The sequence below is a fragment of the Oncorhynchus mykiss genome, chromosome 15 (assembly GCF_013265735.2).
Source record: "Oncorhynchus mykiss isolate Arlee chromosome 15, USDA_OmykA_1.1, whole genome shotgun sequence".
Taxonomy (NCBI): Eukaryota; Metazoa; Chordata; class Actinopteri; order Salmoniformes; family Salmonidae; genus Oncorhynchus; species Oncorhynchus mykiss.
Window position 1 is genome coordinate 41,071,818 of NC_048579.1, and position 13,628 is coordinate 41,085,445.

At 43.9% G+C, this 13,628-nt stretch overlaps 1 protein-coding gene across 7 annotated transcripts in view; it reads left to right on the plus strand.

The window, feature by feature from the left end:
- tfdp2 (transcription factor Dp-2) overlaps positions 1 to 13,628 on the plus strand; it is a 58,163-nt gene that overhangs the window by 41,442 nt on the left and 3,093 nt on the right. For 5 of the 7 annotated variants that reach the window (XM_021563198.2, XM_021563196.2, XM_036944358.1 and 2 more), the window contains 2 exons: positions 9,356 to 9,515; positions 11,597 to 11,743. In XM_021563198.2, the coding sequence (XP_021418873.2) occupies positions 9,356 to 9,515; positions 11,597 to 11,743 (307 nt within the window). The remainder of the gene's footprint in view (positions 1 to 9,355; positions 9,516 to 11,596; positions 11,744 to 13,628) is intronic. The other 2 variants (XM_021563197.2, XM_021563195.2) reach the window with 1 other exon arrangement.

Below are 13,628 nucleotides of genomic sequence, written 5' to 3' on the forward strand. Positions count from 1 at the left end.
AGGAAAAACTCCCTAGAAAGGCAAAAACCTAGGAAGAAACCTAGAGAGGGACCAGGCTATGAGGGGTGGCCAGTCCTCTTCTGGCTGTGCCGGGTGGAGATCAGTGGTTGTAGAGGGTGCAGCAGGACAGCACCTCGAGTAAAAATGAACAGTTTAGGGTTCCATAGCCGCAGACAGAACAGTTGAAACTGGAACAGCAGCAAGGCCGGTTGGACTAGGGACAGCAAGGAGTCATCATGGCTGGTAGTCCTGAAGCATGGTCCAAGGGCTCAGATCCTCTGAGAGAAAGAAGGAGAGAAAGAGAGCAGACTTAAATTCACACAGGACACCGGATAAGACAGAAGAAGTACTCCAGATATAACAAACTGACCCTAGCCCCCACCCACTTTGCCATATAACCCCACCAACTTTGCCAAAACTCTAGACAATATTCTGCTGCTGATGCCAGATGCCATAGCAGTATCTTTCTGATGTAAAGCAGAGGGTCACTGAGCATGTTGTGCATGTAAAGGGGGACTTCATCTTGCAAACAACACAGCAACGCCGCCATGCTGTGCCCTTTTGGCCCTTAGGCACATCCATGCCTGCACAAATATATTTGGGCAGATGAACACTTGTGGCAGGAGCAGAAGGGACAGGGCTTGGTGCAGTGGTGCTGTAGCCAGCAAGCTCCTTGATGCTCCCTCTAATGTAGACTGATTGGAGGAAGCATGCTGCCTGTGTTGAGATGTATGGGTTTACATTCTACACCATATATATACATACACACACACACACACACACAGTGGGGCAAAAAACGATTTAGTCAGCCACCAATTGTGCAAGTTCTCCCACTTAAAAAGATGAGAGGCCTGTAATTTTCATCATAGGTACACTTCAACTATGACAGACAAAATGAGAATTTTTTTTAGGATTTTTTATTAATTTATTTGCAAATTATGGTGGAAAATAAGAATTTGGTAAATAACAAAAGTTTATCTCAATACTTTGTTATATACCCTTTGTTGGCAATGACGGAGGTGAAGACTTACAGAAAACGTTTGACAAGTTTTTCACACACTGTTGCTGATATTTTGGCCCATTCCTCCATGCAGATCTCCTCTAGAGCAGTAATGTTTTGGGACTGTTGCCTGGCAAAACGGACTTTCAACTCCCTCCAAAGATGTTCTATGGGGTTGAGATCTGGAGACTGGCAGTCGGGCCTGGACATGTACTGGCTTAAGCAGGGGGACACATCTGGCACTGCAGGATTTGAGTCCCTGGCGGTGTAGTGTGTTACTGATGATAGGCTTTGTTACTTTGGTCCCAGCTCTCTGCAGGTCATTCACTAGGTCCCCCCATGTGGTTCTGGGATTTTTGCTCACCGTTCTTGTGATCATTTTGACCCCACGGGGTGAGATCTTGCGTGGAGCCCCAGATCGAGGGAGATTATCAATGGTCTTGTATGTCTTCCATTTCCTAATAATTGCTCCCACAGTTGATTTCTTCAAACCAAGCTGCTTACCTATTGCAGATCTACAATTTTGTTTCTGGTGTCCTTTGACAGCTCTTTGGTCTTGGCCATAGTGGAGTTTGAAGTGTGAGCAGTGTATACACACACACACACACACACACACACAGACATAGGCTATCGTCGTTCTCATACAAACAAACAGACCCTCACTCACTAGCTAACATGTACTTTACCCATTTTCATTACATCTTTATATATTGCAAATAAAATGTAAAAACAGGTATAATAAACTTTCACTGCTCAAAAAAATAAAGGGAACGCTAAAATAACACATCCTAGATCTGAATGAATGAAATATTCTTATTAAATACTTTTTTGAATGTGCTGACAACAAAATCACACAAAAATGATCAATGGAAACTTAAATTTATCAACCCATGGAGGTCTGGATTTCGAGTCACACTCAACAGACCTCCGGTTGTTGTATTCGGTCACAGTATGTTTGCATTTTTCTAAGGAGAAAAGGTGCCTCTGTGGTTTCGGCGTCACTGAGTGTGAGCGTGTTCCTCACACCATGACTACTCTCCCTGTACCCATTATCGCACATTCACCACCATTTTTCCAGCCTGTTTCTCGTCTTCTCTCTCTCTAATTCTTCCCAAATTATCCAAGCTACAGTAGCTGCGGTTCTGGAACTAATTTGTCCTGACAACTGTAACCCTAAGCTTCCACCACGCAGCGGCTTGCCATCCCCACCTCCTACCTCATACACTACACACATACACGGTCTTCCTATTTGCGTGTGTGTGTGCTCCAGTTATGTAATGAGCGGCTCTGCAGTCGCCTACTCTCTACTCTACTGCGTGTTAGAAGGAACTGTACTGTGCCTATAGTTTGAGGGTTGGGGGATGTTTGTGAATGGACATTTCGATTGCTCACTCACTTAGGCGCACACACGCAGCTATATCTTTACATGTCTCTGTCCTGTCCACTTACATAGTCTTCCTCGTCTTCATCTATATCTATTCTCTCGCTCTCCTCTTCTCTCTGTTCTTCTCTCTCTGTGTTCTCTTTCTCTCACGCCTACAGTACAAGTCAAAAGTTTGGACAGCTATTCATTCAAGGGTTTTTCTTTATTTTTACTATTTTCTACATTGTTGAATAATAGTGAAGACATCAAAGCTGAAATAACACATAGGGAATCATGTAGTAACCACAAGTGTTAAACGAGTCAAAATATTTTATAGATTCTTCCAAGTAGCCACCCTTTGCCTTGATGACAGCTTTGCACACTGTTGACATTCTCTCAACCAGCTTCATGAGGTAGTCAGTCGCCTGGAATGTTTTTCCAAAACTCTTAAAGGAGTTCCCACATATGCTGAGCACTTGTTGGCTGCTTTTCCTTCACTCTGCGGTCCATCTCATCCCAAACCATCTCAATTGGGTTGAGTTCAGGTGGTTGTGGAGGCCAGGTCATCTGATGCAGCACTCCATCACTCTCCTACTTGGTCAGATAGCCCTTACACAGCCTGGAGGTGTGTTTTGGGTCATTGTCCTATTGAAAAACAAATTATAGTCCCACTAAGTGCAACCAGATGGGATTGCGTATCGCTGCAGAATGGTGTGGTAGACATGCTGGTTGAATTCTAAATAAATCACTGACGGTGTCACCAGCAAAGCACCATCACACCACCACCACCATGCTTCGCGAATGGAACCACACATGCGGAGATCATCCGTTCGCCTACTTTGCGTCTCACAAAGACAGCGTTTGGATCCAAAAATCTCAAATTTGGACTAAACAGACCAAAGGACAGATTTCCACTGGTCTCATGTCCATTGCTCATGTTTCTTGGCCCAAGCAAGTGTCTTCTTATTGATGTCCTTTAGTAGTGGTTTCTTCTCAGCAATTTGACCGTGAAGGCCTGGCTTCGGAGTCTCCTCTGAACAGTTGATGTTGAGATGTCTGTTACTTGAACTCTGAAGCATTTTTTTGGCCTGCTATTTCTGAGGCTGGTAACTCTAATGAAGTTATCCTCTGCAGCAGAGGTAACTCTTGGTCTTTTTCTGTGGCGGTCCTCATGAGAGCCAGTTTCTTCATCAGCGCTTGATGGTGTTTGTGACTGCACTTGAAGACACTTTCAAAGTTCTTGACATTTTACTGATTGACTGACCTTCATATCTTTAAGTAATGATGGACTGTCATTTCTCTTTGCTTATTTGAGTTGTTCTTGCCATAATATGGACTTGGTCTTTTATCTATTAGGGCTATCTTCTGTTTACCAGCCCCACCTTGTCACAATAGACCTGATTGGCTCAAACGCATTAGGAAGGAAAGAAATTCCACAAATGTACATTTTAACAAGGCACACCTGTTGATTTGAAATGCATTCCAGGTGACTACCGCATGAATCTGGTTGAGAATGTCAATTGTGCAAAGCTGTCAAGGCAAAGGGTGGCTACTTTGAAGAATCTCAAATATAAAATATATTTTGATCTGTTTAACACTTTATGGTTATACATGATTCCATATGTGTTGATGTCTTCACCATTATTCTGAAATGTATAAAATAGTAAAAATAAAGAAAAACACTGCAATGAGTAGGTGTGTCCAAACTTTTGACTTGACATGCGCTCATGCATATGCACATTCTGCCTGCGCCTCTTGCCCTGTGTGACATTTTCTACATCATAGTTGGTTTTACCAATTGCACGTTGCCAAATGTAACGCATCTGTGTTGTGCTCTACGACTAACAACCCTAATGTTACATAATCCACTCACCTGAACACACACACAAAATGTCTGTATATCAACCCCCCCCTCTCTCCCTCTGTTTTCTTTGTGGCGATATCTCTTTTTAGCCTGATTTCTCTTATTTTTCTCCATGCCCCACTACCGCCCTTTCGGTTTCCCTTGGTGTGTAAATCACAGAGTGCGAGCCCCTGATTTAAACAAGCGATTTTTATCACTGCTGTGTGGGCGGAGCGTCATGCGTAGCTTAACGGTTCATCAGTCAATCATCCATTTTATCCCGTTTTGGATTCACATTCGCCAAAAGTTAACCATGTTTCTGCTGATTTGAGAATGAGATGACTATACGTGCGTGCATGCACACGCGCACACAGCGATCCTTGTGAAATGATAAACAATAGTGCTTCCCCTGCATGTGGAGGTGGTGGTTTGTAATGAAATGCAAGAATCCCTCTCTTCCCTCTCCCTGGGCTAGTGAGCTAGAGAAACCACATTACACTGGAACTGTTGTGAGAAAGAGGACATGTGTGCCTAAAACACAGCATATGCCAGAGGACTTGTGTGGCAGCATGCAATGACTCCTGACATAGAGCACATCAGCATTCGACAGACAGTGCTTTGTTTTTTGTACTGTCCTGAATGGCTGGGGCTATGAGCACATACATAGCTAATTCTTTCCATTGAGGTCTATCAGCAAGGTGTGTGTGTGTGTGCCTCGCTGATCCTCAACACGGGGGCACCTCAGGGGTGCCTGCTCAGTCCCCTCCTACTCCCTGTCACTCATCTCTGCACGGCCAGACATGACTCCAACACATCACGTTTTTGCCGATGAAACAGTGGTAGGCCTGATCACCAACGATGAGACGGCCTATAGGGAGAAAGTCAGAGACCTGGCCGTGTGGTGCCAGAACAACAACATATCCCTCAATGTGATCAAGACCAAGGAGATGATTGTGGAGTAGAGGAAAAGGAGGACAGAGCACGCCCCCAATTGCAATTGACGGGGCTGTAGTTGAGCAGGTTGAGAGCTTCAAGTTCCTTGGTGTCCACATCACCAACAAACTATCACGGTCCAAACATACCAAGACAGTCGTGAAGAGGGCACGACAATGGCTATTGCCCCTCAGGAAGTGGAAAAAGTTTCGTCATGGATCCTCTGATCCTCAAAATGTTCTACAGCTGCACCATCAAGAGCAGGTTGCATCACCACCTGGTATGGCAACTGTGCCGCCTCCGACCGCACTACAGAGTGTGTATGGCCCAGTACATCACCAAGCTTCCTGCCATCCAGGACCTCTACACCAGGCGGTGTCAGAGGAAGGCCCTAAAATTTGTCAGACTCCAGCCACCCTAGTCAGACTATTCTCACTGCTACCACACGACAAGCGGTGCCGGCGCACCAAGTCTAGGCCCAAAACGCTTCTTAACCTGTTGCGACGAGCAATCCCGTATCCGGGAGCGTAATTATAGCCTCAAGCTCATTACCATAACGCAACGTTAACTATTCATGAAAATCGCAAATGAAATGAAATAAAAATATTGGCTCACAAGCTTAGCCTTTTGTTAACAACACTGTCATCTCAGATTTTCAAAAAAATGCTTTTCAACCATAGCTACACAAGCATTTGTGTAAGAGTATTGATAGCTAGCATAGCAAGAAAAAAAGAAAAGCATTCAAATAAAATAATTTACCTTTGAAGAACTTCGGATGTTTTCAATGAGACTGTTAGATAGCAAATGTTCAGTTTTTCCAAAAATATTATTTGTGTAGGAGAAATCGCTCCGTTTTGTTCATCACATTTGGCTAAGAAAAAACCCAGAAAATTCAGTCATTACAACGCAAACTTTTTTCCAAATTAACTCCATAATATCGACAGAAACATGGCAAACGTTGTTTAGAATCAATCCTCAAGGTGTTTTTCACATACCTATTCGATGATAAATCACTCGTGGCAGTTTGGTTTCTCCTCTGTTCAAAATGGAAAAATGCACGCACCTGGAGATTACGCAGTAGTTTCGACGGAGGACACCGAGCGGACACCTGGTAAATGTAGTCTCTTATGGTCAATTTTCCAATGATATGCCTACAAATACGTCACAATGCTGCAAACACCTTGGGGAAACGACAGAAAGTGTAGGCTCATTCCTTGCGCATTGACAGCCATATAAGGAGACATTGGAACACAGCGCATTCAAAATCTGGCTCACTTCCTGTATGAAATTTAATCTTGGTTTCGCCTGTAGCAATAGTTCTGTGGCACTCACAGACAATATCTTTGCAGTTTTGGAAACGTCAGTGTTTTCTTTCCAAAGCTGTCAATTATATGCATAGTCGAGCATCTTTTCGTGACAAAATATCTTGTTTAAAACGGGAACGTTTTTCATCCAAAAATGAAATACTGCCCCCAGAGGTTCAAGAGGTTAACAGCTTCTACCCGCAAGCCATAAGACTCCTGAACAGCTAATCAAAGGGCTACCCAGACCCCTCTTTCACGCTGCTGCTACTCTGTTTATCTATTCATAGTCACTAAGTCTACCTACATGTACAGTTGAAGTCGGAAGTTTACATACATTTAGGTTGGAGTCATTAAAACTTGTTTTTCAACCACTCCACAAATTTCTTGTTAACAAACTATAGTTTTGGCATGTCTTTTAGGATATCTACTTTGTGCATGACACAAGTCATTTTTCCAACAATTGTATACAGACATTATTTCACTTATTCACTGTATCACAATTCCAGTGGGTCAGAAGTTTACATACACTAAGTTGACTGTGCCTTTAAACCGCTTGGAAAATTCCAGAAAATTATGTCATAGCTTATCAGAAGCTTCTAAAGCCAACTGATGTCATTTGAGTGAATTGGAGGTGTACCTGTGGATGTATTTCAAGGCCTTACCTTCAAACTCAGTGCCTCTTTGCTTGACATCATGGGAAAATCAAAAAGAAATCAGCCAAGACCTCAGAAATTAAATTGTAGACCCCCACACGTCTGGTTCATCCTTGGGAGCAATTTCCAAACCCCTGAAGGTACCACATTGATGTGTACTATTGTTTGTACAGAAGTATAAACACCATGGGACAACGCAGCCGTCATACCACTCAGGAAGGAGACGCTTTCTGTCTCCTAGAGATGAACGTACTTTGGTGCGAAAAGTGGGAATCAATCCCAGAACAACAGCAAAGGACCTTGTAAAGATGCTGGAGGAAACCGGTACAAAAGTACCTTTTTCCACAGTAAAACGAGTCCTATATTGACACAAACTGAAAGGCCGCTCAGCAAGGAAGTTGCCACTGCTCCAAAACTGCACATTGGGACAAAGATTGTACTTTTTGGAGAAATGTCCTCTCGCCTGCTTAAACAAAAATATAACTGTTTTGCCATACTGACCATCGTTATGTTTGGAGGAAAAAGGGGGAGGCTTGCAAGCCAAAGAACACCATCCCAACCGTGAAGCATGGGGGTGGCAGCATCATGTTGTGGGGGTGCTTTGCTGCAGGAGGGACTGGTGCACTTAACAAAATAGATGGCCTCATGAGGAAGGAAAATCATGTGGATATATTGAAGCAACATCTCAAAACATCAGTCAGGAAGTTAAAGCTTGGTCGCAAAAGGGTCTTCCAAATGGACAATGTCCCCAAGCATACTTCCAAAGTTGTGGCAAAATGGCTTAATGACAACAAAGTCAAGGTATTGGAGTGGCCATCACAAAGCCCTGACCTCAATCCCATAGAACATTTCTGGGCAGAACTGAAAAAACAAGTGCGAGCAAGGTGTCCTACAAAACTGACTCAGTTACACCAGCTCTTTCAGGAGGAATGGGCCAACATTCACCTAACATGCTGTGGGAAGCTTGAGGAAGGCTACCCAAAACATTTGACCCAAGTTAAACAATTTATAGGCAATGCTACCAAACACTCAATTAGTATATGTAAACTTCTGACCAACTGGGAATGTGATGAAAGAAATAAAAGCTGAAATCTCATTCTCTCTACTATTATTCTGACAGTTCACATTCTTAAAATAAAGTGGTGATCCTAACTGACCTAAGACAGGGAATGTTTACTAGGATTAAATGTCAGGAATTGTGAAACTGAGTTTAAATGTATTTGGCTAAGGTGTATGTAAACTTCCGACTTCAACCCGTACATATTACCTCGTCTAACCAGTGTCCCCAGACATTGACTCTGTACTGGTACTCCCAGAGAGAGAGAGAGACACACACACATTCTCAAGAATTGAGTCGGCCTTCAAATCTGCACTCATTTGATATAAATGTCTCACTGGAGGATAAAAATGTCTGGTGTGGGGGTTCTCGATGAAACCCAAGTCAATTCTTTAGGAGTGTAGGGGCAGAAAATGTTGCTCCAACCACAACCATGAATCTGTCCCAAATGGCACCATGTTCCCTGAATAGTGCACTACTTTTGATCCTCATGGGGTAGTGCACTATATAGGGAATAGGATGCCATTTGGAACGCAGATATTACTATTGTCTATTCCCAATAGTGCTATTACCCTTCTGCATTGTTTTAAATACACTTTAAATACACTTGAAATATAAGTACACATCGACAGAATTGCGCTGAATGTGTACCGAGTATAAAACCATACACTAATTTGAAGCATCAACGAGCAGTGCGTCTAATGAGCGCATGTCACGTGATTGTGTGACCGCACATTGGAGGAGAGCGTCAAAGCGTGCACTATGGTCTTCACATACATGCCAAGCTCCATCATGCATATGTTAATGTGTCATGGTTTTCACAAGTGTGCTTTTGCTTGTGAAAGTGTTGGAGAGAAATTAATCGTTTTACATTAGTATGGAATTATTGTATACATTGTTTTGTCTGATCCACTGAGTCCATTGAGTGTTTATATTGTTTGATTGTGAGGTGAGATTTGACAAGTAAGTGTGGAGTTGGAGGTGTAGCATGTGTGTATCGAGTTTAGAGTGTGTGTGTGCTTTTGCACAAGTTGTGTGTGCCGTGTCATCTTTTGTAAGCATTTCACTTTACTGTTTTACACCTACTGTATCCTGTACATGTGACAAATAAACTATTTAATTTGTGTAACAGCTAGTTCTAGATGTTGTGACCGTCTGGTCATTAATGTGTCGGTTGCTTCTTTGTGATCTCTCCACCACAGCAAGCGATTGAAGGGCGATAAGAACGGGAAGGGCCTGAGGCATTTCTCCATGAAGGTGTGTGAGAAGGTGCAGAAGAAAGGCACCACGTCCTACAACGAGGTGGCCGACGAACTGGTGGCTGAGTTCACCCACTCCACCAACGTCATGGCCACAGACTCGGTGAGTCCGTAAATAATATGGTAATTTAGCAGATGCTTTCATCCAAAACCACTTACGGTTGACAGTGACACATATTCAGTATATGTGGCCCATGCAGGAATCAAACATACATCCCTGGGTTGTGTTCATTAGGCACCAAACAGAAGAAAATGGAATGAAATGGGGGGGACTACCTGGACTTGTGCAATGAGAAACGGTGCTTGGCTTCAGTCTGGACTTGTGCAATGAGAAACGGTGCCAGGCTTCAGGCTCTGGAGCAACGAACCGCCCTTGCTGTCTCTGCCTGGCCGGTTCCCCTCTTTCCACTGGGATTCTCTGCCTCTAACCCTATTACAGGGGCTGAGTCACTGGCTTACTGGGGCTCTCTCATGCCGTCCCTGGAGGGGGTGCGTCACCTGAGTGGGTTGATTCACTGATGTGGTCATCCTGTCTGGGTTGGCGCCCAACCCCTTGGGTTGTGCCGTGGTGGAGGTCTTTGTGGGCTATACTCAGCCTTGTCTCAGGATGGTAAGTTGGTGGTTGAAGATATCCCTCTAGTGGTGTGGGGGCTGTGCTTTGGCAAAGTGGGTGGGGTTATATCCTTCCTGTTTGGCCCTGTCTGGGGGTGTCCTCGGATGGGGCCACAGTGTCTCCTGACCCATCCTGTCTCAGCCTCCAGTATTTATGCTGCAGTAGTTTATGTGTCGGGGGGCTAGGGTCAGTTTGTTATATCTGGAGTACTTCTCCTGTCCTATTCGGTGTCCTGTGTGAATCTAAGTGTGCGTTCTCTAATTCTCTCCTTCTCTCTTTCTTTCTCTCTCTCGGGGGACCTGAGCCCTAGGACCATGCCCCAGGAATACCTGACATGATGACTCCTTGCTGTCCCCAGTCCACCTGACTGTGCTGCTGCTCCAGTTTCAACTGTTCTGCCTTATTATTATTTGACCATGCTGGTCATTTATGAACATTTGAACATCTTGGCCATGTTCTGTTATAATCTCCACCCGGCACAGCCAGAAGAGGACTGGCCACCCCACATAGCCTGGTTCCTCTCTAGGTTTCTTCCTAGGTTTTGGCCTTTCTAGGGAGTTTTTCCTAGCCACCGTGCTTCTACACCTGCATTGCTTGCTGTTTGGGGTTTTAGGCTGGGTTTCTGTACAGCACTTTGAGATATCAGCTGATGTACGAAGGGCTATATAAATAAATTTGATTTGATTTGATTCAGTTATATTTTCCATTGCGTGCCCTAATGAACATAACCCTGGTGTTGCTAGAACCGTGGTCATCTAACCCATTGTGCCAATAGAATGATAAAGTATTGTAGGGGGTTGTTGAGCGGATCAAGCCAGGTGGCCAGATTTCTGACTATACTTTAGCCAATGCCTCTAACGTCCCTTTTCATGCATAACTAAAGAACAAACCGATCTGGACAACAGGCTAGCCTGTTGGTTATTTTAATTCTTACATTTTTTATGTACATTTTTCTTTCTGTTTTTGAGAAAATTGTTGTACTCAGGGCACTATTGGGAATGAGACCCTGGTCTCAATTGGGCTACCCTGAATAAATAAGATAAGTTTGTTTTTCCATTCATAAACTGTTCAAGATAAGCAATTAACGAATTACACATTTGAGCTCGTAGAGACTATGGAATGTTGTTTATGTTGCAAACGGTTCCCTTGCGTCCTAAAGCATTGTGTTGGAGAAGTCCAACTGAAAGTTAGGCTGTTTTAATAGTGGGGAGGGGGCCAACCGCTGAATACTTTCCGGCATTAATAATGACATGGCCCCTTTAAAAATAGCTTGGCCCCAGACCTAATCTGCTTACTTCCTGTGGAATGTTAAACAGTATCATTCATTAAAAACAGATTAACCATGAGGGCTAGCAGTTAGTGCGCCGCAGGAGGGGTAGCGAGTAGTCCTGGCCAGGGACACACACACCATGGGACAGTTACTAATGAGATGCCCCTTGACCCCCCCAAGACAAGCTTAGAATCATAACCTCTTCTCTGCTATTATCTGTTTCCTTGCTCTTCTCTTATGTCATCTCTTTTCTTTACTCGCTTCTTTTCTCTTTCCTCACGCTATCCCTCTCCCTCCCCAGCAGGTGTATGACCAGAAGAACATCCGCAGGCGTGTGTATGATGCTCTCAACGTGCTGATGGCCATGAACATCATATCCAAGGAGAAGAAGGAGATCCGCTGGATCGGCCTGCCCACCAACTCGGCCCAGGAGTGTCAAAACCTGGAGGTGATCACACACACACACACAGACATACTTTAAACCAGCAGAGCTCTCTGGGAGCTGAACGTGAGCCTTGACAGCCACTCCTTGACATCTGTCACTGTCACCTCTCTAGATATACACACAATACCCTATAATTACAAAACTTTTTTTTCTCACATTTTTGTAGATTTATTAAAAATAAACAACTACCTTATTTATTCAGACCCTTTGCTATGTGACTTGATATTGAGCTCAGATGCATCCTGTTTCCATTGATCATCCTTGATGTTTCTCCCCAAGAACACAGTGGCCTCCATTCTTAGAAGGAAGATGTTTGGAACCACCAAGACTCTTCCTAGAGCTGGCCGCCCAGCTAAACTGAGCAATTGGGGGAGAAGGGCCTTGGTCAGGGAGGCAACCATGAACCAGATGGTTACTCTGACAGAGCTCCAGAGATCCTCTGTGGAGATGAGAGAACCTTCCAGAAGGACAACCATCTCTGCAACAATCCACCAATCAGGCCTTTATGGTAGAGTGGCCAGACGGAAGCCACTCCTCAGTAAAAGGTACATGACAGCCCATGAGAAACAAGATTATCTGATCTGATGAAACCAAGATTGAATTCTTTGGCCTGAATGCTAAGCGTCACGTCTGGAGGAAACCTGACACCATCCCTACGGTTAAGAATGCTGGTTGCAGCATCATGCTGTAGGGATGTTTTTCAGCGACAGGGACTGGGAGACTAGTCAGGATCAAGGGAAAGATGAACAGAGAAAAGTACTGAGAGATCCTTGAAGAAAACCTTCTCTATAGCGCTCAGGACCTCAGACTGGAGTGAAGGTTCACCTCCCAACAGGATAACGACCCTAAGCAAACAGCCAAGACAATGCAGGAGTAGCTTCGGGACAAGTCTCTGAATGTCCTTGAGTGACCCAGCCAGAGCCCGGACTTGAACCCAATCAAACTCTCTGATCTCTGGAGAGACCTGACAATAGCGGTGCACGCTCCCCATCCATCCTGACAGAGCTTGAGAGGATCTGCAGAGAAGAATGGGAGAAACTCCCCAAATACAGGTGTAATCCCTGTCAAAGGTGCTTCAACAAAGTACTGATTTAAAGGGTCTGAATATTTATGTAGATGTTATATTTCAGTTTATATATATAAAGAAATTTGCTAACACTTCTAAAAACCTGTTTTTGCTTTGGCAAATTGATGATGGGGGGGAAAAACCAATTGAATCCATTTTAGAATTTAGGTTGTGACGTAGCAAATTGTGGAAAAAGTCAAGGGGCCTGAATAATTTCCGAATGCACTATATATCATGTGTCAACTTTCTGCAGAGCATAGATTTGTACGATAAAACAGAGACCCATTCTGGTGGAGGACTGGGCATGATGGTGACAATGAGAAAGAGGGGTAGTGGGGAGACAGAGTGGAGTACTCCTACCGCTGGGCTCTTTTGACAGAAGAGCATTTTAGCATGCCATCACTACTGTCTGACAATACAAATAGTAATTGTCTTGCTTTACACTGGTCAGTTACTTAAATAACGATAGTCTGAGTGGTTGATATGGGTAGGGCTCTTTTGGAGCAAGGGGTGAAGTGGGGTTTGGATGGAAGAAGGGCAAAGACAGTACACCGACCACCACCCCCGCTGACCATCTACATCTAGTCATTAATTTCCAGACCATGTCATGACCGTGGCTGCCATCTGGAGCCTTCAAGAAGCACTCAAAAATAACTATATGCTGATCTAGATACTGTTGAAGCCGATGTTTCTTTTTAAATTGCTTGTTTGTTTTGCATTAGGAATGCTTTGAGATTCTTTATGTAATGTATTATTTTTATTACTGTTAGACAGTTATGTTATACCAGTCCTTTCTAAAATACTTGAACTGTTTCCCCAATC